General features: G+C 47.5%; 1 protein-coding gene across 1 annotated transcript in view; it reads right to left on the bottom strand.

Moving 5' to 3' along the window:
* The window catches only part of FAM3B (FAM3 metabolism regulating signaling molecule B), a 30,250-nt gene extending 5,727 nt beyond the window's left edge, over positions 1–24,523 (bottom strand). Inside the window, exons 1-7 of the mRNA XM_088016741.1 lie at positions 24,470–24,523; positions 22,811–22,985; positions 15,601–15,724; positions 3,373–3,431; positions 2,376–2,426; positions 1,302–1,389; positions 41–173 (exon numbers count right to left, since the gene is read on the bottom strand). Of these exons, the coding sequence (XP_087872867.1) occupies positions 41–173; positions 1,302–1,389; positions 2,376–2,426; positions 3,373–3,431; positions 15,601–15,724; positions 22,811–22,985; positions 24,470–24,523 (684 nt within the window). The remainder of the gene's footprint in view (positions 1–40; positions 174–1,301; positions 1,390–2,375; positions 2,427–3,372; positions 3,432–15,600; positions 15,725–22,810; positions 22,986–24,469) is intronic.
* Positions 24,524–26,520: the final 1,997 nt, after the last annotated feature.

Here is a 26,520-nt window from a genome sequence, read left to right on the forward strand (position 1 = left end):
ACTAACCACTTGTGGGAAGCGACATTTAAAAAGCACTCACATTTTCTCTCTGAATGTCTGCAGGAAGCTCAAAGCCTTTTGCTGTGAGAAATACCCAGCTTGACCTGAACCGAATGTTCCTGATTTGTTTACTTCCAAGTGCTTCTATGACCTTCTTGGTGTCCTCCTTCAGCCTGGGGGAAGAGGAAGAGGGTGTGTGAATGTCGCAGGCGGAGACGCCAGTGTGTCACACGGCTGTAGTCCTAGGAAAGAGGCTTCTAGAACAACCCACCTCCTCCCGGGGCGTACAGCGGGAGGACGGCAAATTTCTAGTTAATCATGTGACGATATCAGGGACTCTTTAAGCTTCAGTTTGGGACAGAGTTTTAATTCTCAATTCTCAAATCCCTGTGTCTTGGGATCCAATCACATCCTCATGTTCAGCCATCATAATTTTGGGTCTTTGCTGCCCCTCTTGTTCAATGACCACAAAAGGAGGCAGACGGAAGTTGCTGAAAGATGAAAGGACAGGTCAAAATGGTCCCTTTCATTTTCAGAAAAGTCAGTATCAAAAAAGAAAACAAAAATCTAAACCAACGCTACCATTGTAAAAGTGGGCAACTTACAGTAAGCAAAGGAAGGAGGGCAGAAAGGAAAAGAAAAAAAAAAAGAGCTCAGACTTTCCTGAGTTAAATCGGAATTTTTCCGAGTGTGTATCTTGGACAGATAACTTCTGTCTGGTAAGATGCTCCATTAAAAACAGGATATGAGGTCAAATAAATTTGGGGGATGCCATGTTCACGAGCCACCTTGAAACTCACAGGGCACAGAAGTACTCTGAGATCCTTGGAAGTTTGGCCGTGAACACATGTGTTTACTCAGAACAGCAAACTTCCGAGCAACACAGGAGCCAAACCAACTTCTCCCTCAGGAAGTTGTGTGTGTGTGTGTTTCCTTTTCATTCAATTGCTATTCATATAGAGAATTCTTCTCAATTTCCTTTCCTATTTCTGTAAGCCCCACGCTGGGTTTAGCTTTTCTGTCCTAATTATGGTCCGTGGTGGTTCTGTCTTGCTACCTGAGAATGTTCCTTAGCTTCTTGGACTTATGTACTCTGCTGGCTACTCAGGTTTTTTTTTTTTTTTTTAGAAACACAGTCTGCTTTGTCATGAGCTCCCATTCCTTCTCCTTAGGAAAGCAACTTGCTCCTTGGATTTGCATTCTTTCCTAGAAGATGCTCCTCAGGTGCCCTGACAGGCCTGGTGCTCTCCGCCAGCTGGCTTCCCCCTTCTCCCCACTGTGACAAATCGGTCCACACTCACCTGCTCGCACTGTCATCTTGGGTCACCATGAAGAGCAGGGACTTTGGAGGTGCACTATGAATAAAGTTCATCATCGGTCCAGAGTTATCTGTTGGGTCAATGCAAACCGGTTTTAGGGTCTTCCTTGTTCGCTTGCCTGGGACACTGTCCCTCCTCTGCGCTTAGCTGCCGTGTTCTCTCTGAATCCTCCAATGCCTGGAGCTCATCTCCACTAGTGAGTGGCTGCTGGGCTCCACGGTGGGACCAGCAGAGGTGAGGGGCACGAGCAGCTCATGGAGATTCTATGAATCTAACTCAAGGTCACCGACGTGGCCGGCACAGGTGGGGCATTCTCTGCAATGACCACAACAGAGTGGTCCCGGGGCACTAACGTGCAGAATGGGGGTGAGAAATCAGACTTGCAGACCAGAATGAGCACGGCAAGTCTTTGCTAAGAGACGAATCTGTGCCTCACAGCAACAAAAGGAAGGCTAATCTCAAACCTCATTATTTCCCACTGGGGCATTTATTGCACAGTTCCCATCAAGTCCCTGTCCAGACATTTATTACTCTGTTCTCTTTGTAAAGCCTTGTTTTAAATAATTCTCACTGCTCAATAAAAATAGAAGGGGCTCCGATATCCTGACCGACCTCTGTGCTCAAGCCCAGTGCTCAGACTGGAGAGACCATAGAAGGAGAACATGCACCGTGCGTCCCGGGGACGTGTGCACTGAGCGCAGGGGGGCAACATGAACAGGCGGGAACAACGGTGATGCTCAGGGCTGCATGCTGATCACATTATTTTACATATATTTGATTTAAAAAAATGTTTTCTCTTATTATCTGATGAAGGAACACAAATAAAAGGCCCAGGACAAGTGTGACCAGAGAAGACATTTTCTAGATAACGCCTTCAAACTCGATCATACCAACTCAATTAGAGACAAGGAGGGCTTGTGTAAGACTGTTCTAGAATACTCCTATGAGCTTCTGGCAACTTTTTTCGTAGACAAAATAAGAATGTTTGACACTTTTATTTGTTTCTCTTTATCTTCATGCTTCTAATTCATTTTCATAGGAAAAGAGTTTTCTTACCACCTTCAAACATATCAAAATACCGTGTTGCTATCGCTTTCCCAGTCATATCTGAAAATAAAAGAAATAGTTTTTAAAAGAACGTTCACTGGACTCAGGGTCCATCTATGGCACCGAGGGGCTCAAACGGCACAATCCTGCATCTGGGGAAGCTGGTTTATCAGCTGCTCTAGAACTTCCTTCCCGCGGCTTCCAGCTAGTTGCACCCTCTGCTCTTTCCTGCTGCCCCTGCCTCTCCCACAGGAACCCCAGAGCGCCCCCCTCAGCCCCCTCAGCTTCGTACTTTAGGTTTTCCGGCGGGATTCTCAGAGTGGGGGTGTTTTGTCTCTGTCCCACGGCCCTGAGGTCAGGGGACTGCGCACTCTGTGTGCTCCCAGGCACGGCACACAGAACCCTTTCCCCAACCTCTGACAGGTCTCATGGTCATGGGCCCCCAGTGGCAACTGTGACAGGATGTCTTCCCCAGGCCTAAAAGGAAGCAAAGCTTTGCTCCCCCGAGGCCCTAGTTGGCTTTTCTCACAGAGGTGGGAACGGGCTGCTGGTTACCCTCTGCAGCGTCACCAGGAATCCAAGGGCGACTCCAGAATGGTCTGTGCCCCACAGCCTGCTTATCTGATTTGACCCCTGCCTTCTGCTGTCCTTTTTTGGTGTTTTAAAAGCCTATTTATATTTGACCTTTTTTTTTTTTAAGTTCATTTGTTTTTAGTAATCTCTACATACAACATGGGGCTCGAACTCAGGACCCTGAGATTAAGAGTCCTACGTTCCTCTGAGCCAGCCAGGAGCCTCGGACTCTTTTTTTTTGTTTTGTTTTTTTTCCAGGAACCACAATCTGTAAAGTGAGGTTTTATAAAAATAATCAAATAATTTTAAAATGCTTTAAAAAATAAGCCTAGACTAGATCATTTGCAAAAATCCTCAAAAACCCAAGGTATCTTTGAAAATCCAATCAATGGAACTTTTAGAGAAGTTTGAAAGAGAACATTTAATAACTCACAATTGACAATGGCAATATTTATCCCTCTTCCAACATTTCTAGTCTTTTCTCCCATGAGCCTGAAATGTAAATAAGAGTCAGTCAAAGAATCCCTTTCTCACGAAGCAATGAGTAGGGCTCCCTGTTCCATAAGCTCTTCTCTTGGCAGAACCACTACCCCAACCATTGGCACTTACCATTTCCTCGAAGATACGCATGGGCCTTGGCTCAGCTCCCTTGAGAATCACCCCCATCCTCGCTCTGCACATACCCACCCCCAAGGTTCTATAGACTCAGTCCCTCGGGGAACCTGGAAACTGCACTTAATCCTACAATCTAGACAAATGGCCAGGGAGAGGAAAATCTAGGATTTGTTGAGTACAGGCTCTTTACAAACATTTTCTCACTGAATCCTCAACTACCTCCTGAGCATTCGTTTTTCCACCTTACAGATAGGAAGTCGTAAGAGGTGGATCAGCTGGGCACGGATCTGACCCAAGTCTGCTCCCCATGTATACACCCTCTTTCCTTGTACGGATGGAGGCCTTGCTGGACTCTTGGCGATCCTTTAATCCAGCCACAAAATGCAACCCAGCTTAGCTCCTCAAATAAATACTTTCTATTACTTCACTTAATTTCCATTTTTAAATTGGAGAATAGGATCAACTTCAAATGAATTGTGCCCTAAAACCAGTATGAAGACTGACTTTCCTGGAGATGGTATTTATTGCTGAAGATTCTAGAATTCTCTGTGTGTGTGCACCCTCTGTCAAGTTTTTTTTCTAAGATTTTATTTATTTATTTGATAGAGGGAGAATGAGAGAGAGAGAGAGATCTTAAGCAGGGGGAGGGGCAGAGGGAGAAGCAGACTGCCCGCTGAGCAGGGAGCCTGATGCAGGGCTTGATCCCAGGACCCTGAGATCATGACCTGAGCTGAAGATAGACGCTTAACGACTGAGCCACCCAGGTGCCCTCCCTCTGTCAAGTTTTAGAGTCAGTGATATGCTGGCATCACAAATAGAATTTGAAAGTTTTCCTCCTTTTCCCATGCTTGGGAGTAGTGAATACAGCACTATAATATTCTGCTCTTGACACATTTATCTAAACTCCCCTGGGGGCTTTCTAGTCTAAGTCCTTTTCAGAAGGGTAGCTTTTTGACAATTTTAGAGAATATTCTATAATATCTTGAAAGAGAAAAAGAAACTTCCATTTATGATAATGGGAAGTGGGGATAATCTGAACCTAACTTCTCATAGAGAAAAATTTTAAAATGGGATTTAAAGAGTATCTACTTGACTATATTGGAGACCTAACAAGGAAATAAAGAGCTCTGAAGCCAGGATGTGGGGGGACACTTAAGTTTCAAGTGGGTGAGCCCAGCAAGTAAAGCAACTTTGCCTCAGGAGCATTTACTAATTCCAGAAAAATATCAAAGGAGATGAGTAGCACTTTTGACAACCACATGAGGTGAGGCCTGGGGGACAAAAGTTGGAAGCCAGGGCCCACCAAAGAGAAGGCCATGTTAAATCCTCCAATCTTATTTGGGTTGGGGTCAAAGATGGTTGAATCTTAAAAATAAGAATGAACCAGAAATAGATCAGAACTTGAATAACCGCAGCCAAATTTTAAGTCAACTGGGTGGGTCCCCCAAAATCTCTGTCCTTAACATTTATTCAGATCATTCTATTCTGCTCACGATTCCAAGTCCCTGGTATAAGCAAGCAAAAATCCTCAGAAAAAGATACCATCTAATACTTCAATTAAAAAAATGCAGAGGGTGCCTGGGTGGTTCAGTCAGTTGAGTGTCTGCCTTTGGCTCAGGTCATGATCCCAGGGTCTTGGGATCAAGCCCCGCATGGGACTCCCTGCTCAGTGAGGAGTCTGCTTCTCCCTCTGCCCCTTCCCCCACTCATGCTCGCCCTCTCAAATAAATAAAATCTTTTTTTAAAAAAACCCACAATTTCTCAAATACATGCTCTGTCACGCTATCAAATGTCACCTGGCACATAAGGAAAGATGCCGACATAAACAAGTACCAGTGAAACCAGCAGAAAATAATAGGTAATAGTGACAGACTCATAAGGGCTCCAAACAGATTATCCAAAGGATTTCAAAATAACTATACTTAATATGCAAATGAAGACAATAAATAAAAGCAAAACATTTCAAGCTAGAAACTATGAAAAAATGAAGATTAGAAGTACAAAATGAAGCTCTAAATCTAAATTAATGTAACAACTACAATCAGTAGTTAATGGAGGGGTTTCACAGCAGATCAGGCACAGTAGAAGATCTGTTGAGCAACAGTTCAGAGGAAAACAGCTCTGCCTACAATGAAAGAAAGATACAGAGATGGAAAATACAAAACAGACTGAAAGCTATAGAGAATATAATAATAAGATCTGACATATGTTTGTCAGGGGTCTCAGATGATCAGGAGAAGGTAAATGGGGCAGAAGAGGCAATGATAGAGAATTTGTTCAATGTGATGAAGGACTTTGATTCATACATATTTAAGAAGCACAATGAACCCCAAAGAAGATAAAGCAATAATGACAGACACAGCAGGGTACCAGTGCTGAAAACCAAAGGCAAGGGAAAAATCTTAAAGACAATCAGAGAGGGGGAAAAAGGCAGTTACTTGTTACTTTCATCGTGTCAGCAATTCAATTGTTAGCTGACTCTCAAGAGAAACAATGGAAGCCAGAAGACAATGGAACGGTATCTGAATGGGCTGAAACACAACCTGGAAAAGTATCTTTCAGCAATGATGATGAAATAAAGGTATTTCAGAGAAACAGAAACTGAGACAATTCATCATCAGCAGATCATACAGAGGCTTTTTTTCTGTATCTTTTGCTGTAATAAATCTTGTCTGTAAATACTAGCTGTTACTGAGTCTTACAAGTCCCTCTTGGAGATCATGGAAGTTGAGGATAGTTGGGCAATCCCCCAAAACAATATCCAACTGAAATATATGCACGTGCGCACCAACAGACATGGGATTATATCACACATTTGATGTATGTGTGGACTTATGTCAGCTTGTTTTCAATTCTAGAGTTTCTTTTGTTTTTCTTTGGATTTTATTTAATATTTGAATATGCAATACATCACATGGTTCAAAAATCACCATTATGTGGACAGAATAAAATCATCCCCAAAGAAATCTTCTCTATACCCTCCAATTTGTTCTCCTCATCCCCTGTTCCCATGTCCATTAATTTATTTTAGTTTCTGGTTTATCCTTCCGGGGTTTGTTTTTACATCAAAAATAAGCAAATTGTGTATGCATAATTAATATACATTCATGTATGTGTTTTTTATATATGTATATATACATGTATGCATACACTTACATATGAGTATATTTAAGTACATATCTGTATTCCTTATTATATTCTTTTACAACAAACTGGTAAATGTGTTGCTCTGAGTTCTGTGAACCATTCTAGCAAATAACCAAACCCAAGGAGGGGACATGGGAACTCTGATTTACAGGCAATCAGTCAGAAGTATACTGACAATCTGGGACTTGTGATTGGCATCTGAAGTCGGAAGGCGGGGGGAGTGTCTTGTGAGACTAAGCCCTTAACCTGTAGGGTCTGAGGCCGTCTTCAAATAGATATATCAGAATTGAATTGAATTGTAGATTCCCACCCCCCACCCCCCACAAGCTGGTGTTGCAGATAATTGCTTGATGTGGGGAAAAATTACCACACATTTGATGACCAGAGTACAAATGCACTCAGAGTACAGCAGTTTTCCTTTATGTACCCCCAAAATAATGTGGCTCACTCAAGAAGAAACAGGTAACTTGAGTAGCTCCGTATTTATCAAAGAAAGTGAAATTTGTAGTTAAAAATCTTCTCATAAAGAAAACTCTAGGCCAGAAGGCTTCACTGGGGAATTGCACCAAACCCTTAAATAAATAATACCAATTCTTTTTTTTTTTAAAGATTGTATTTATTTATTTGACAGAGAGACAGCGAGAGAGGGAACACAAAGCAGGGGGAGTGGGAGAGGGAGAAGCAGGCTTCCCGCGGAGCAGGGAGCCCGATGCGGGGCTCGATCCCACCACCCTGGGATCATGACCTGAGCCGGAGGCAGACGCTTAACGACTGAGCCACCCAGGCGCCCCTAAATAATACCAATTCTTTACAAACTCTCCCAGACTCTTGAAGAGAATACTCACCAACACATTCCACCCTGATACCAAAACCAAAGGAAAAAAAAAAAAAAAACAAGAAAACCACAGACCAATATCTCTCATGAACACGGATACAAAAATTCTTAACAAAATTTTAGCAAACTGAATGCAACAATATACAAAAAAGGATACTATATCACAAGCAAGTGGGATTTATCTCAAAAATGCAAAGTTGATTTAACATTCAAAAATGTAATTCACAGACTAAAAAAGACTATTTGCAGACTAAAAAAGACAAACCATATAATCACCTCAAGAGATACAGAAAAAACATCTGACAAAATCCAATACCCATCACTGATTAAAAACTCTCAGAAACCTTGAAATTGAAGGAATTTCTTCAACCTGATAAAGGGCTTCTGTGAAAAATCCCTAGTTAACATCATACTTAATGATGAATGATGGAATGCTCTCTCTCCAAGACAAGGAAAAAGGCAATGATGTCTACTCTCATCATTTCCATTCAGCATTATAATGGAAGTTCTATCCAGTGCAATCAGGCAAGAAAAAGAAAGCAAAAGCATGCAGATTAGAAAGTGGTAAAACTGCCTTTTATGGGGGGGGGGCGGTTAGCTGACCATTACCATCTATGTAGAAAATCCAATGTAAAAGCAAAACTACTAGAACTAATAAGTGAGCCTAGCAAGGTTGTGGGAATATGAGATCATTATACAAAAATCAATTCTATTTCTATATACTAGCAATGAACAGTTGGAAATTAAAATTTAAAAAATATCCTACAGCATCAAAAATGAAACACTTAGAGATAAATATAATAAAAGAGCTACAAGATGTGTACACTGAATGCCATAGAAACATCTCTGAATCAAGTTAAAGAAAATTTAAGTAAACAGAGAGCTAACTATGTTTGTTGAGTAAAAGACTCAGTATTTGTTAAGGTGTCAATTTTCCCCAAATTGATCTAGAGTTCCAACGTAATCCCAATGAAAAGCCGACGGGCTTTTGTGTAGAAATTTATAAGCTGACTCTAAAATTCATATGGATATGGAAAGAATCTAGAATAGTGAAAATAATTTTAAAAATGAAAAACAAAACTGAAGAAATTATGTTAGTGAACTTCAAGAATTACTGCAAAGCTACATTTATCGAGACATTGTATATAGTGAAAAGACAGATAAATGGAAGAGAATGGAGAATCCCGAATTAGATACACGCATGTATGGTCACTTGATTTTTTCTAATGGTGCAAAGGAAAATCACTAGAGTAAGATAGTGTTTTGAATAAATGGTGCTAGAACAATTGGATATCCACATTAAAAAATTACTTCGATCCAAATTTCACACCATACACAAAAATTAACCCCAAATGGGTATCTCACAGTATATGGAATAAAAAATCTAAAACTATCAAATTTCTAAAAGAAACCATAGAAGAAAATTTCTGTGACCTTGAGTTAGGCAAAAAGATCTAAGATATGACACAAAAAGTATGATCCTAAACTAAAAAACTGGTAAACTGGACTTCATTAAAATTAGGAATTTCTGCTCTTTGATAAACACAGTTAAGAGAAGAAAAAGACAAGCCACAAACTGGGAGAAAATATTTGCAAATCATGTATTTGATGAAGGACTTGTATGTAGCATATATAAAGAAATCTCAATAATAAGAAAACAACTAAATGAAAATGACCACAGACTTAAATAGATACTTCACCAAATAAGATATACATATAGCAAATAAATACATAAAAAAGAGGTGCACTATCATTAGTTATTAGAAAAATGCAAACTAAAACCTCAGTCAGATACCACCACGCCCCTATTAGGATGCCCAAGATTAGGAAGACTGACCATACAAGTGTTGTTGAGTATGATGGTGGTCAACTCTCATACACTGATGGGAACCTAACAGGTACAACCCTTTGCTTTCATCCCATTTTTTTCTTGTTTGCATGGTTTCTGAAAAACAAAAAAAGCCCAATGTAACTCTTATCCTTCTTCCTTTATAGGTAAGGTTTTTTTTCATTTTGGTTTGTTTGCTTCTGGCTTCTTACAAGATTTGCTCCTTGCCTTTGGTCCTCTGTAGTTTGAATATAATACACTTAGGTGTAGATTTTTCTGGTATTTATCTTGCTTAGTATCATTAAGCTCCCTGGATCTATGGTTTGGTGTCTGTTAATAATTTTGGAACATTTTCAGCAACACTCCTTCAAATATTTCCGTTCCTTTCTCTCTCCCTTCTCCTGGTTCCTGATTACACGTTATATCTTTTGTACTTGTCTTATTGTTCTTGGATATTCTGTTCTATCTTTGTTTTTTCCTTTAGTCTTTTTTTTTTCCTTCTCTTCCTCTTTCAGTTTGGGAATTTCTGTTGACATATCCTCAAGCTCACTGACCCTTTCCTTGGTTGTATCTGGTCTACTGATGAGACCATCAAAGGTGTTTTCCTTTTCTGTTACAGTCTTTTCAATTTCCACTATTTCCTTTTGATTCTTTCTGAGGGATTTCATCTCTCTGCTTGCATTACCCATCTGGTCTTGTATTCTGCCCACCTTTTCTATTGGAGCCTCTGGCATATTAATCATTATTGTTTCAAATTCCTGGCCTGCTAACTACAGAATTTCTGCCATATTTGAGGTAAGTTCTAATGCTTGCCCTATCTCTTCAAACTGTGCTGTTTGCCTTTAGTATGCCTTGTTATTTTTGTTGAAAGCCAGACACGGTATGCCAGTTAAAAGGAACAGAGGTAAATAAAGTTTACTGTGAATCTTTATGTTCATCTGGCTAGGAGTGAGCTGTGTTTGTTATTTGCTGTGGCTGTAGGTGTCAAAGACTAAAATTTCTTCCCTATGTCTGAGTATCCTAGGGACTCTTTATAAAATTGGGGTTAGCCTTGTGGTTCTTTTGAGCTGTAACCCCCTATTATTTTTAAGGAGCTTTATTTATGTGGTGGTAAGATGTGGGGAATGGGGTAATGTTCTACAGTCCTAAGATTGGGTCTCAGTCTTTTGGTGAGCCTGTGCCACTAGTGGTGGCCCTCACAGGTGGCCATATTTTTTTTTTTTTTAAGATTTTATTTATTTATTTGACAGAGAGAGACACAGTGAGAGAGGGAACACAAGCAGGGGGAGTGGGAGAGGGAGAAGCAGGCTTCCCAATGAGCAGGGAGCCCGATGCGGGGCTCGATCCCAGGACCCTGGGACCATGACCTGAGCCGAAGGCAGACGCCTGATGAATGACTGAGCCACCCAGGCGCCCCTGGCCATATTTTTTTTGACTCCTTAGGTGAGACAGGAAGGTGAGAAGGAGCTGATGCTGGGTATTTCCCTCCCACAGGCCAGTTAGTATCTGGTAAAACTCACATTGGTTAGACTCTGGCAAAACAAATTTCCCTTGAAGGCGGGCCATTGTTAAGAAGAACAGAACACTGTGGGTGTATTTCAGAATGGCTACTCTCCCTTCCCCCTGCCAAAATCATGAAGGGATTTTTCTTTGATCTTCACTCTGAGAGCCTGGTGGGCTTCCTGGCAGAAAAACTCAGGAAAATGTAGGGGTTCCTCTAGGAGTTTTAATCTCTCAAAATAGTCCAAACTCAGTCTCTAGCAACTAGTCAATTGCCTCTGAAGGATTCCTGCCTGATGTTGGCTCTAGCTGAGGTGTGATTCTGTAAATCTACCTGTCTGTCCCATTTTCAGGGCATCGGTTTGCCCCGTGACCTCAATTCTCTGGTTTATGTGCGTGTTTTATCTGCAGCATTATTGGGAGTTTATGTGCTGTGATCTACTCTAAGAGTTGTTCTCCCTTCATTGGCAGCTTTCAGACCACTTTTATGTAAGATATATTTGTTCTTTGTGATATCATCATACTTGGGTTGCTTTCTGTTTTTGTTGCTTTTTAAAATTTAAAGATTTTGCTTTCGCTATATGGTTTGTATTTTTTTTTTTTTTTTGCTTTTTTAAAGCTCATATATTAACTAGGGCATAAGCACATTTAAAAATACCATTCTAGTAAGTGAAAAGATAAAATATGGAGGAGATTTTTACAACACACAAAAAAGCTTAACTACTTTAATATAGAAGGAATCTTGTAAATCAATAAGAAAAGGCCAGTGAGAGAGGTGAAAATGGGCAAGAGATATAAACAGATAGCTTACAGGAAATAAATACAAAGGCTCTTAGCATAAAAGATCCTCAATTCACTCATAGCAAAAACAATGAAAGTAAAAATCTGAGACTTCAATTTTCATCTCTCAGAATGGCAGGGATCAAAGTGTCTGTCAACGTGCTGTGCTGGACAGACTGTGCGGAAACAATCATTCTTACTGTGCTAATCTGAGTCCTCTGAGGAGCAGATATCAGAACAGGATAAAATGCACAAGAATCTGGGTCCAGGGAAATGCCTACAAAAGGAGATGGGGACAAAGCCTGGCTGGACGTACTTTAGGCTGCCATGCAGTCTCAGGAGGGTTCAGCAAGGCCACAAGGGCATCTGGAATCCACGATGGCCCGCAGCAGAGCCTGCATCTTCCAGGAATGGACCTGCTTGGTGTCCCTCTGTGCTCACACAGATTCTCTCCTTCACCAAACTCCCCTCGGGCTCCCCTGAGCTCCTTCTTTAACTAGGCCTGACTTTTGGACTTCTGTGTTAACCTCTGCAGTGTCCAGTTTTAGAAGAATTCTGGTAAGTCAGTTTATCCAGATCCCCCTCCTTCTGATAGCTGATCATCCTCCATATCTGATTGGGGACCGCACCCAGATTATGTCTGATCGCCCTGTCTTCAGCAAAACAAAGGAGGAGTCTAGGAGAGTGGAAGGTGCTGCAACCTAGAAAGAGGAGCTCCAACTCCAGAGAGGGATACAAGGTCATTCCAGGATGACAGTGGATAGGAATGCCAGGCAACAGCTGCATGGTGCCCCGACAGCAAGCCTGCTGACCCGAGTGGGTCAGAAGGCTCCAGAAGATGAGCCTGATGAATATCGGATGTGACATTAGATTTATTTTCACTGGAGGAATGCTTAGGGATTAAACTGATGTAAGTACACGGAAAACCAAGCAAGCCAACAACAAACAAAAATCAAGGGTGTACAACAGTCGTACACGACATGCTTCAGCCACGCAGAACCTTCACTTAGCCATGTTAAAAAAAAAAAAAAGCAAATAAACCTGGAGGCCACCATTTGACTATGTCACCAAACACTCACAGTCACATAACTGAAATGCTGACTCTGACCTTAAAATTAAGCTTTCCCATGTCAGTGTGACTTTTCAGTTATGAACAGGAAATGAATGTACATCTCCGGTAACAAATCACACTAGAAAACAGTGTGCTTATTCCTGCTTCGTACACGGAGCTGTGACTACTGAGGTCTGGACTTCCGACCACTGTTCTCCAACTGTTCCTCACGAGATAAAACATTCACATCAAGTAAAGCCCTTTGGATTTTCTTTTGGTGGTCTTAATAATGCAAATGCTGGATCTTGATCAAACTAAAATGGCACAGTCGGTACGATAACTGAATCAGGACCATGGTGAGGAAGAAGACAGGAGTGTCAATGATGGAAGATTGCTCACCTACCGAGTGGCCGGTCCACAGATAATGCCTAACACGGAAAACCAAGAAGCGTGAGCATGAGCCTGCTACGTGGAGACGGGGAAGGAAGGAGAGTCGGAAGGTGGCTGTCCCCAGGGAGGGCTGGTTGTGCAAAGGAAATGAGCAGCAGAAAACTGCTTGTCTTTCTACATAAACATATCTTTTCTTTATAAGATGATGAGATCGCCACAACCCAGCACTTTTTACTCCATGAGTTGGTTACAACGAAACACAGTGCTAACCCAAGCGAGTCACTCTCCTTAGGTCTCTGCTCACGTTCACTCCTCAGTTCCTTTAACCTGCTTTTATTTGAGTCTCTCCTGCTTTACACCACACTGTCTTCTAAAGACCACGTGGAACACTGTTTGAGAGCAGGCAAGCTGCATTTGGGTCCCACATGTTCATATAGTGAGCTGTCCCATTAGCTAACCGGGTTCAAGTTGGTCTACCCAGCACATCCATGGACGCCAGTGGCTCTGCCACTGAGTAGCTGTGTGCTGGGGCGCTAGTTACCGAACCTGTCTGTGAATCCATTCCTTGTCTGCACGGTGGGGATGACAAATGGCACCCTCACAGGAAGTCACGCGAAGCTGATGTATATGTGCGTTAGTCTGCACTAGGTAAGCATGACGCTCTTGCTCTGAATGGTCAGGGGAAGGCTTCGGGCATCGTGGAGCAGTGGAAATCCCAGGCTCTCGGGTCGGACTTGGAACAACTCCCCTTCTGGCGACGTGATTCTGGATGAGCGTCTCCAAACCACTGTCCCTGCCCGCTCCCAGGTCTCCCCGCTTCTTTACCACGGGATCCCGCTCGCTTTTCAAGCTGAATCCCCCACCTTGTCTCATCCACGGACCTCACTGACAATCCCATTCAAGGGTACACTCACCTCTCAAACTCCGCGGCCCCACACAAAATTACCATTTGGCATTCACCACGGATGCCGGAAAATCTGTTTGCTTTCTCCAGGTGTTACAGTTCTTGGTGGCGAGGGGAAAGATGTGGCCACCTGGGAGACACGTGACAGTGTCCAGAGACATGTGTGGCTGTCACATCTGGATGGGGTGGCCCGTGGTATCCAGCAGGAGGACGCCAGGATGCTGCCACCCCCGCATTGTCCAGCATACCCCCACGACACAGAGTCGCTGGCCCGCAGTGTCAGCAGGGCTGAGGTGGAGGACCCTGAAGTGTGGACACAAGCTCCTACAGCAGCAGAGCCACGTTTCTTGGCATTACTGGCCCACCGAGCGCCCTACCCGGGGGTGCGTGCAGAGGAATGTCTACCCAGAAACTCCCTGGCTGAGTGAAGTAGGCCTTTGGTAAGCGATGGACCTGCAGAAGGGAGTGTGGTTTCCACTCACCTCCCTACGGACTGGGGGATGTGCCGGGACCAGTCAAGGAGCGGAAGCCGAGCCCAGCACGGCTCGTGCCCAGTGGGCCACACACACTCCTTGGGAAGACAAGGACGGTGGCAGTGAGGGCCGAGGGCCGCCACGGTGATCCAGCCGATGACAAAGGAAGGTGCACCCAGCTTGGGGAAACGGGGTGCATCACAGGGAAAGACTTCCTCCCCAGTGCTGGGAACAGCCGGCGCTCGGTCTCCTTTGTAGTAATTACTGTGTGGCCTAAGCATCCTCAGGCCAGGTGGTACGGATTGAACTATGGTCTCTCAAAATCCGTATGCTGATGTTCTCACCCCTAGATCCCTGGGATGTGATCTTATTTGGAGGCAGGACCTTTAAAGAGGTGACTAAGTGAACATGAGGTCCTTAGGGTCAGCGCTAATCCGTACGACTGGTGGCCTTTTTAAAGGGGGAGTTAGGACACAGACACGCGCAGAGGGACGGCCACGTGAGCGCACAGGCGGATGGCCTGGGACCGACTCTCCCTCACCGCCCTCAGAGGGAAGCAACCCCACCCAACCTTGACCTTGGGCGGCCAGCCTCCAGACCGAGAGAATGCACGTCTGTCGTTTCAGCATCCGGTCGGTGGCGCTTTGGTGCGGCCGCCCGAGCACGTGCAAACGCTAGGCCGGGGCAGTCCCAGGTACCGGGACTTATTTAGGCTACCGTGGGTCAGCCAGTCACACAGACCTGGAGCAAGGAGGTGCGGGCTGCTGAGAGAGACAGCCCCTGCTTTACTCCCTGACGGCGGGGCTCACACAATAAAATGGAAGCGACCCTGCGTCTGCTGAATTTTGGTGTTTCTGTGACTTGGAAGGGTCAGGTTCAAAGACAAGCACAACATATTTGCTTCTCCTGCAGTCAAAGGGGAGTTCCACGCAGAGATACACCCAGCCCCAGGGGGCAGCTTGTCATCCCCAGGGAAGGCGGAGGGGAATGCTCAGTCCCCCGTGAGGCTCCCAGCCTTTGCCCGGGATCAGGCCCGTGCCTTTCCCTCCCGAGGGCAGACGTAGTGACTGGCCCACCCCGGAGAAGGGAAAGAACCGAGCGGGACAGCTATGTTTTCTCCTTCAACATGGGTACTCACAGCTCATCTTCAAAGCAGATTTTGGCATACTTGTCCTTGCCGCCCCCGCTGAGCAAGCGGTAGGCATAGGTGTTCAAGGGGCACGGGGTCCAGTGGTCACATTTCTGCCTTTTAGGGGCTGGGGCTGCAGCAAACAAGAATGGAGGAGTCAGCATCATGCAACGATTTATCAGAGGAACCCACTGCCCAACCGTGAACGGCAGGCCTTCTATCCTGGGACTTCACGCTGGCAAGTCCTACGGGAGGGCAGCAGGGATCACCAACTTCTCAGCAGCAGCGTCAGAAATTCCCCTGAAGATACAGCTGATTTCATCTGCGTTTGTCTAACAATAACAAACATGCAGAAGGGAGGGGATGTGGAGTGAGCATCACAGTTTCAGAAGGGTCAGCCCCCTGACATTCTTGGCACGCAATGTGTATTTCGTATCACAATTAAAGAGAGCTCCCTTGGGTCTGAGAGTGCTGGCGAGCAAAGAAAACAGCCATGTATGGAACATCTATCCAGCTTCTGCATTTAAACACCCTGAAACACGCATGTGCGCGCACACGTACACGCCCAGACCCCACTCTCGCCATGGCGGACCCCTCTCCTTTCACTTGAGCCTGAGGCACTGGGCTCCTCTGTGGGGGGTGCGATGAGCAGGCCAGGGAGCGGGCTCCCCAGCACTCCCACACTACAGGGCTCAGCAACTGGGGAGGACTGGGGACCTGCCCGAGGCCGCCCCTCTGCCTGCTGGGTGCTTTGTGGCCATCGCCACCACGTGAGCCTCCCTGCTCACCCCAAGGCATTGGTGGCTGTCTGTCACTGACCACGGATCCCCCCACGAGGGGCTCAGTTCAGGTTTAAATCCCAAGTCCCCAGTGCAAAGACGCAGGCAGTGCTCTGGCCCGTCCTGTCTCACTGGAGACGTGGGCTGCACTTCTGCTGTAGGGCACACGGCTGTGAGGTACAGCTGGCTGAGTGGTGAGACCTGGAAGGCCTTGCTGGGGGGAGCTGGGGTGCACACAGACACCGTGAAGGCCCAGCCTGCTGCCCTGCTGAGCCGGATGGGGCGGAGCTTCTGGGTGAGCACGGGGAAGCCGGGGTGCACCCAGCCTTGGGGCCCCAGGTAGGGGTCCTAGGGAACACAGAGCTCTCCGGGGAGCATGCACCCCTTCCCAGCCTTCACATCACCCCCCTCCTCACCTGCCCCACCCCCGAGGCTGAGCTCCCCCGTTGTCCTGTTTTCTTTCTCTTGGCACACTCAGCGCTCCAATATCCCATAGTTCCCTTGCCCCATGAAGGCAGGGATGGTGGCTCCAGCCCCAAGGTGGTGTGCGGTACACCCAGCTGCCCCAGTGTTTGTTGGCTGACTAAGTGGATATCTGCCCCTCAGAGGAGGCGAAATCTCCCGACGTCAGAGACTCTGAACCCTGTCCCTGCCCTGAGCCCCATGCAAAAGCCACGAGGGATGGCAAGGCTTTCTGAACACCAAGGGCTGTAGCTCTGGTCCACCTTTGCGAGTTTTTCTTCCTATTAGTCTATTGTTTTAAACAAGAAAGGCCCATGGGATTTTACTTTTCCTAATTTAATTTCTGCAGAAGAAAATCAGAAGTAATAGAAAAGCAAAACGAAAGGAAAAAAATCCCACATATCTTCACTCTAAAGAATCTTAACTGTTTTACTCTTTGGCATATTTTCTTCCAGACTTTTCTATGCATACAGAGGGCATCTGCAAAGTTGGCAAACACAGATTAAACATACTTAAGCAGTATGTTACTTACGTAAATTTTCAAGTAATATATTCCCTATGGTTTTTCTCAATCTCCAGATTCCTAAATTTAAAGCAAGGGGTCCAACCATTAACATGAAAAAGTCCTATAAATACAGTATATTCAGTGTCTCTGGATTTGGGGCACTATAGTATATTTATTTTGGCTCTTTATTAAAAAATTTAATAATAATACCCATTACTTTAAATGTAGAGGTAATTTACCTAAAAACACATTGAGCATAATATTTGGAAAATGTAACATACTGTTAGATATGTTCTGGGGCGCCTGGGTGGCTCAGTTGGGCGTCTGCCTTCGGCTTAGGTCGTGATCCCAGGGTCCTGGATCGAGCCAGGTATCAGGCTCCCTGCTTGGCAGGGAGTTTGCTTCTCCCTCTCCCTCTACCTGCAGCTCTCCCTGCTTGTGCTCTCTCTCTCAAATAAAATCTAAAAAAAAAAAAAAAGAAAAAAGTAGATATGTCCTGTTTCCTGACTTGCGGACATCCTGTGTATATAGCCAATCTAGAGAAAATACTTTTTTTTTTAAGTTGACTTATTTATTATTTGAGAGAAAGAGAGAGAGAGAGAGCACGTGTGTGCAAACAGGGGGAGGAGCAGAGGAAGAGGAAGAGAAGCAGACTCTGAGCCTGATGCGGGGCTCCATCCCAGGACCCTGAGATCATGACCTGAGCTGAAATTAAGAGTCAGTCGCTTAACCGATGGAGCCACCAAGGCGCCCCTAGAGTGAATACTCTTAAAGTGGGATGGATCCACATTTATTCTACCTGTTACCTGCATTGCCTTAGTGTAGGTAACGCTATCCCCTTAACAAGCACACAGACTCGCTCACTTCTGGGTGGACCCTGCTGTTCCCCAAATGGAACCCGCCCTCTGCTCTCAGAGATGGACCTTGTTTGCAGGTCCTTTTGCCATCATCACAGGCTGTAGGACTGTACTGGCTACGTGATCCTCTCAACCCAATGATGAAAAGGACCTAAATCTGTCCTGAATGTGCTGGGCATGCTGACAGGTGTGACGTGTTCACTGGCAGAGGTGGATGGTCCCCCATGTACCCAACAGATCTCAAGAGATAAGGCCATGAGGGCACCTCGTACCTCCTGACCCCCACAGGATATGGTAATTTAGAGACAGCACCACAGCAGATTAATACCAAAGTGTCGAGGGTAACAGGAAAAGGTATTTTGCTTTGTTTTAAAGCCAGGAGCCAGGACTCTACATGGGAGAGGGACCTGGGTGGAGCCGGTCAGGAGGAAACATAGGGACTAATGAGGCAGTGTGGGCTGAGTCCCAACCTGAGCTATTTCCTACTCTCCCTCCTGCTGGTGACCCCTCTGCTCCACCTGGCTGGGGCTCGGAGACAGGAAAAAAGTGACCAGTCCAGCAGAGCAAGCACAGTACTGGACAAGACTCAGCCTGCCCATCTCTCCCACCTTCCTAGCCCGGAAATTCTCCCAAAGGCCTGAAGCTGGAGTTTCCTAGTGCCGCCATCCCTGGGGGGCTCATATGGATAATCTCCTGTCACCTCCTCATCCAGTGGGGTCAGCAGCAATCCAGGCAAGGGCCCTGCTATCCACATGGCAACCAGCATCACTGGGCACCAGAGCCCATGCCTTGCCAGGAGTGCCGAGGGCAGGTCTTCCAAACCTACAGCCCTGCCACTCAGAGGCCCCAGCGAAATGTGGGTGCCATTCATGTGGGTATGCACAGGTGCATTTTCCACAAGGGAGGCACTTGATTTTCATCAGATTCTCCAAGGACAACGTGGATCTAGTGACCAGGGATGACACGGAGGTGGTATTTTCTCGCAGTACCTGGGAACCGTTGGGTAGTCTGTGCGGCATTTCAAAAAGGCTCGTTTAACCCTCTACCCATTCCCTAGAAACCCACACTGTCATTATGGGGCCAAAGATAGAAGATCATACTCTTTATTCGGGGTGGGGGTGTGGAGATGTAGACACATCTTCTCAGAAGACAGAGCTCTCTCCAAACCCTGCCTCTTCCCCACCACGTTCCTCACCAGGTTCACTCCCTAATTCCCAGGTATTTGTTCCAAAAATATCTGTTAAATACCAGATACTGTGCTACATTTAGGTCCTCGGCGCATTTTCCTGAAATTTCTTTCCCCAAGATCGAACAGTAAAGCCCATGTGCATACGTGGGAGCTGGTGCCCAGCCAGGAGGACGGCGGGCCTGCTCCCGTCTCCTGAAGAGCCTGCCCGTTGGTTTAAGTACGACCCGGGGCCCTGATCGGCCACGTGGCTCCAGCATGGTGGGCCTCCTGCCGTGAATTTCAGCCTTAGAAATCATTCTCTTACTGAGGGAAGTCTTACCTTAATTCTTATCCTTACATTCGCTAAAACAAAAATAGGTTCTTAGGCTCCACGTTGAACCCATAGATTTTTAATTTCCTGGAGCAGGGTCCAGGAATCTGTCTTTCTGAAATACTTCCTGATTTGGGAACCATAACTGCCCTCACCCCTTTAAATAAGGAAGGTGATTACAGAACTGTGTTCCTGCTGCGTGTGCCAGGCAAACAAGAAGGGTGCTACTGGGGTGCGTGTTCGGCCACATATCAGCCACGTCAACTTGCCTCATTTGCTCTACATGAGATTAAAGTCCAGTCCGCAGAAATAAAAGCCCAGAAGGCACTCGAAGAGTGCTGGTCTCTCTGACAGTCAGGGATAATGATTTCTTGGGCGTCCCGAGGACGGTGAAGTGGGAAAGACTGTCAGCGCACCAGTTCGTCCGGCTGGGTGGTGCCAATGTGGGGGGAAGGATGCCGAACCCCACGGAGAGACTGTGTGGGCACGGTGCTGTGTCACCTCCCCTGGACCTCTGTCCCCATGTCCCCCCAGAGACAGTGGCCTGGCTCCTTCTGTGCCCTCGCTGCGGGGGCATGGAAACGGGAGCCAGGTAAGGTCGTTAAGGCCCTACCAGCGAGCGTGGTTCTCTGGAGGACGCAGCACCCTGCAAGGGAGGGTTCATTTTTGAACCAGAAAGAGCCTCAGACATAGAGACACCGGCAATGTCCCTTCCGCATGACAGAGGAGGGATCTCGAAGGCAGTGACAACTAGTCAGTGGCAGAATTAGAATTAGAAGTAGTTTTTCTGGCTTTTTCTTGCGACGCAGCCACTCAGTGGTTGTCAGCTCATTCCATCTTGGCTGAGAATCTAGGAAGGTGGCTCAATGGGGCTGATTTGGTTGGCTTGGTTCCGTCTCACCAGAGCTTCTAAGAAAATGATTCAATGGCCTCACATCTGAAGTATACGGGAGAAAATTTCAACAGGATTCTCCTTCTACTTACTCTCCTGAAACCGACCTTTGAGGCCTGGGTTTGCAAGCTGTGTGTAGGGGTGTATGTGGCTTCCAACCAGACTCACTCATTCATGGATGCACAAATTCTCATTATATAGACACTTATTGACAAAATACTTGTTAAACACCGCATGCCGTCCTCAGCTCTACGGGGAGAGCAGTGAACAGAGTAGCTCCCATACGGTGAATGCAAGAGACAGAAAGCAAGCTAGGATAGATCATCGCTGACTGTGATATGTGCCATGTGGGGAACAGGCATTGACAGCTTCAGATGTATACAAAAAACTCCCTGCAAATCAACAAGAACAGAACCATCCCACAGAAAATGGGCAAGGCACAAATTCGAGATCTACAGAAGAGGGGGCGGGGCACGGGGACAAAGGCCTGGTGTTCACAGTTACAGCCTGCCCTGAACGGCCCCCTGCCCCCCACTGAGAGGGCAGCACCTTTTGGCACCAAGATACACGTCCACAAAATAGGACAGCTGGTTCTGCGATGAGGTATTCAAACATAAAGATGTCCTGAAACACCTCAGAGGGGTTGGGGAGGACTGGCATGGAAAATGGGGAGATGGGGCAGGAGAAAGTAAAACCTGAGCAGCCTTGGCCCATGCCTGTGGGGGTAAGGGTGGAGCGACACTGAGGCCTGTGGGGAGACAGGGAGCCACGGGGTTCTCTGTCCTTCCGGGCGAGCAAGCCTCTTTCACGAAGGAGCCAGACTGATATGAAGTCCTCTCATTCTGTATGAGGAATAGGCTGACCCGGAGCAGTCAGCACGTGGACGCCAAACAACGGCCAAGGGTCCGCAGAAGGAAGAGAGGGGGCAGGTGTAGAAACCCAGGGAGATTCGGGGGCTCGGGATGAGCGCAGATTTACAATCTCATAGAGAAGGCAGGGCAGGGGTGGGGGAGCAGCATACAACATGAGGATGGTATGCACCCAGGGGAGCACAGACTTGCAGGGTAAGAATTAACTTCAGAAAACCCAAAGCCAGGATCGCAGGGCCTCCAAGGCTGCACAGGGAGTTTGGTCATTTTAAGGGAATAGTTTAGGGGACGCCTGGGTGGCTCAGTCAGTGAAGCATCTGCCTTTGGCTCAGGTCATGATCCCAGGGTCCTGGGATGGAGTCCCGCATTGGGTTCCCTGCCCAGTGGGGAGCCTGCTTCTCCCTCTGCCTGCTGATCCCCCTGCTTGTGCACACGTGCACTCTCTCTGACAAATAAATAAATAAAATCTTTTTAAAAAAAAATAAGAGAACAGTTTATGAAGTGGAAAAGCAACCATGGGTTAGGGTGAAAGCCCAAGATGGGGGTGGTGTGTCAGGGCCAAGCGCAGGTGGGCTCAGTCCAGGCGGCCTCGGCCATGGGGGGAGATGCTCAGTATGTGTCTCTGGTTCCTCAGCCCCTCTCTCTCCATGCCCAACACTGATCTCACATATCAACACGCTCCTTCCTTTGCTTCACATTGGACCAGATGTGAGGAGTCACTGAGGACGTTTAGAACAAACACTCCCAGGAGGGTGTCAGAGTCACTCTGCTGAGCCAAGAGTAACAGGGGTTCCCATGCTGACGGCAGCAGCTACGCTCATCCTTGAACCCTGTCCAAAGCCTGGGATCACCATCACCCTGGGTACTCCGCAGGCACGGAGGAATGCAGGTGTCCAAATCATCACCCAGTTCTTTATATGTGTGCAAATTAGTTTTCTATAATCTTTTCTGTATTAAAAGCATGCCAGCATACCTATTTACAATGAGATTCCAAAAAGGGGTATAGTTTACTCCCTGAGTGTCCCACCTGTTTTCCAATGGAGAGTCTAATGAAGATTTTGTGATTGCACTTCATTCCCAAATTAAGTTGTATGCCAAATGAGTATTTTTATTTAACACATCTTGGAAATGAAGTTTCTTTGTTTTCCTAGCAGCATAATTTGCCTTGGGGTCTCACGGGGGGATAAGCAGGGGTATCTACCTTGGAAAGGTGTGGGAACTCCTCCCCCCCCACTCCGCCCCCCTTCCCCTCCTCTTCACTTTCGTGATCATCACCTTCATCAACATAAAATGGCCAGCTGGGGCAGAGCTGAGGCCAGAACCCACACACCACCGCAGCTGAGCTGTGGTACTCACCCTTGAGGAGGGGCTTCTTGGCGATGCTCCAGATGCTATAAACAGCACTGGTCAGGGATACCTCTGGAATGAGCTCTGCGAGCAGGTACCCGGAATACCAGGCGCATATGGAGGCAAAGAAGAAGAACGCCGTCTTCAAAGTGCCTGGGGACAGACAAGTCACCACTGTGGATGCCTAGGGGACAGGTGCCTCCATCCTAACCCCACTTCCTGCATCAGCGTCTGCAGGGTGTTCTGAGACGTTCGTCCCGGGGAAGTGGCCGGTGGGTAAGGGCCCGCAGGGGTAAGGGCTGTGACGAAGCCACGAAGACTTAGCTGGCATTGCTAAGACTGCGCATTTGAGGTTACAGCAACAGATAATAGAAACAAGAAATGAATGCTTTCTATGCCAAGTTTTTATATTTGCTGTTGGTCTGGGTTTTAGAGCTTCCTCAGATGCTAACATCAGTGATTCATTAGTGGCCTCGTGACCCACCACGCCTGACACAGACCAAAAGTGGCTCATTCCTTTGTGAGGAGGCTTTTGGAAGTGGACTGCAAAGTCCAGAGGGCAGGGTCTGTTTTGTTTATGCTGAGAATAGCACCTGGCGCCCTGTGAAGATGCACAGGGTCCCCGTGACCCTGGGAAAAGCCACCGAACCTGTAATTATCATCACAGACCAGCTTGCAGGGAAACCCAAGTTTTGCAGAAGCAGCAAATCCCTGCAGGTAATCTTTCTGGTTGATTGGCTCTGGTACCTTCCTCCCAATTTTTTAAGGAAAAGGCATTACCCACTCCTAGGTCACGGGAGGCCTAGGGGACAGCTCCCCATCCCTTCACAGACAACCTGCCACCAGGCCTTTCTGATTTTACCCCCTAAATAGCTCAAAGATCGGGACTCGATTCAGGATCACCAAAAGGGCCACAAGGCAGGAATGGCTGCAGGCGCAGCACAAAAGGACAGCGAGAATTTCTTCATCAGCATTTAAATATGTGTTCATAGGTCCAGTCCTAAGAACTAAGAAAAGGAAGGAAAGGAGGGAGGGAGCGAGGAGAAGAGAAAGGAGAGGGAGGAAAAGAGGGAGGGGAGGAGAGGGACCTCACAGCTGACCCCACAACGTCCTGTGGTTGCCTCACCCCTGTAACCACTCGGGCCACGCACCTGGAAATACCGCCCCCTCCTACAGCCTCCAGGCCTCCCCTCCCACTCCATGGCTCAGCGCAGTTGTGCTGGTCAAAGCCTCCAAAGTCCTCGGTGCTTCCGGCGCCCCGTCCCCCGAAGACAGGCACCCCTGTGCATGTCCCCCTGGCTGACACCCACACTCCTGACGGGGCTCCCAGTGTGTGGGCACGTCCTGGTGTTCTCTGCTGGCTTTCCCTCCCTCCTTCCCTCTTCTGGGCCTCTCCTCCGGATCCCAGGATTAGCTCGCCCAGATAATCCTCTGAGTTCGGTGCCCAACTGCCAACCTGTCAGTACCCTGGGATGTCCCAGAGGAAAACCCTTCATTTTCTCCCCGCTCCCCAGATCTGTTCCTGACCCACGTCTGGCCCATCTCAGTGGATGGCTGGGGTCAGGTGCCAGATACCTGGGATTCTTCCTTTATTTCACACTTCCCCTCCCAGCCCTGATGGAATCCATCAGCCAGTCTCCTTGGGTTTACCAAAACCATAAATCTCACCTCCATAGACTTTTCTTCATCTCTACTGCCTCCTCCCTGCCAGGCCACCACCATCGTTAACTCTTCCCTCTCGCTGGCAGTGAATAAAAACTCCACACCCGGCTGTGCTCCAGACAACGCGTGGACTTATCAGAGCGGATGTAATAAAGACTGTATCTCAGCTTTGTCCCAGTTCCTGGCACAGACAGCCTAAAACCCTTGGTATCTCCTATCTGTTAGGAGCATCTTTTGTTATTCATAAGAGGCTCCTTTCGACCACAGCTCAGTCTAGGCTCAAGAGGTGACTGGGGTGGAGGAGTGTCCTCAGGTCCTTCGATAGCTTTAAGGGAGGGGCTGGCCATGTGATTGGAGGGTTGGCACTCTGACCTCCCGGAGGAAGATGAAAGGGAACCTGAGCTGGTTATGTGACCAATGACATGATTAGACTCAAGAACTCTGGACTCCCAACGCTTGAGGCTGGGCACCTTTCTGGTAGTTAACACACAGATGTGAGAGGACGCTGATGCACTGTGACCCCAGGGGGCAGAGGCCCAAAACTCCGAGGCCGGGGCCCTCCTAGTCTTCTACCCAGAAGCTTCCTCATTGGGCTGGTGCTCCAGATCTGTGGACCATCCACAGGGCATGTGTCCTCCAGTCCGTGTGCTTGTGCTTGGGGGCGACCCGTGAGCTCAGTGGGTGGCGCTGATGGAATAGGGTGGGACGCTTAGGTTTCACTGGGACGAGTTGGTCTTTTTCAAGTGTGCACTTCCACATCTAGGATGTTCTTCTGTTTTCCAAACCATGCAGCCCCTTAAGTTGTTAGAAGGTTATGCAGGGGTGGGACAGGGTGGCCACTGCAGTTTGCAGGGCCAAAGGGACACCTCAAAGCTGAGAAAACCAGCCACAGGAAACAAACTGAGAGCCATGGGCGTGGCTGACTCTGTTCCTGCAACTCCTCTGTTTTCTCTCCTGGGTCACACTGATCTACTGGAGCCTCGGCCCCGTCCTGCCACGTACCTTTGCCTGAGTCTCTGCTCTCCTCCGTGACCTCCAGCCTTCTCTCTCTCCCTCCACGGCTCCCTCTACCTCAGTGCAGCCCTTCACACGCTTTGTTGGCATTGCACGCCAAGGGTCGTCCCCCTCCAGGATTGTGCCCGCACACCAAGACGTGGGTCACAGAGGTTCCAGAAAATTCTGCTGGATGCACGCCGAGTGAGCAGTGTGGAATGACTGCTGGAAACGGAGTCAGCACCAACAGTGTCTGGCTCAAAGGCAACAGTAGTCCACTGTGTCCTGTGTGTGTCAGATCACAGCTGGACTATTTTGTCCAAGTGTCATATTTAAAGAGGACAATTGGCAACCCAGAGATTCTTTGCAGGATCTTCTAGTCACCACGGCTCGTGTGAAGTCTTTGAGCACAGGTGCTGTTTAGCTTGGAGGACACTGAAACAGAACATGATGTTACCTTCCACATGTGTAAAGGGCAGCTACACAGAAGAGAGACAGGGTTCTGCCCCCGGCTGAACAAGGACACATGAACGGAACTGACGGGGAGGGCCATGAGGAATGGTACAAGCATCCTCGTACGCACAGCTATAAACTGTGGCTGGCCTGCCCTGCAAGGCAGTAAGCTCCCAGCCCTGGACACTTTCCTGCGCTCCTGGGAAGGCTGTAAAGTCCCCGTGCTTCAGGTGAGGGGTGAGCCAGTGACGTTCTGGCTGGGGTTGGCCGAGAGAAGCCAAGACCTAGAGCCAGAACCACCTCCAGGCGGGAGGGCAGATCAGGCAGCACAGACTGGGACCAGTCCACCACGACAGTCTGGTGGCTCCCGCCAGCAGGGCGCTAGACCGGCAGCTGGTGGGCAGGCCTTACAGTCACGGAAGTGTCCAGCTACCGGGGGAGAGCAGGCCTGGAAGCCCGGACAACGCCCACACCAGCTGGGGCCCAGCCAGTCTCGGGGCTGGACACCTCTGTCAGTCCCTGGGGTGAGTGCCCACCAGGTAGGACCCGAAGCAGTTTGCTGAGATAGGCTCAGACCCTGGGCGGCAGAGAAGGAACCCGTGCCTGAGCGG

The sequence above is a fragment of the Eumetopias jubatus genome, unplaced genomic scaffold, assembly GCF_037043125.1.
Source record: "Eumetopias jubatus isolate StellerSeaLion01/CBP00866 unplaced genomic scaffold, mEumJub1_p1.0 scaffold_1, whole genome shotgun sequence".
NCBI lineage: Eukaryota > Metazoa > Chordata > Mammalia > Carnivora > Otariidae > Eumetopias > Eumetopias jubatus.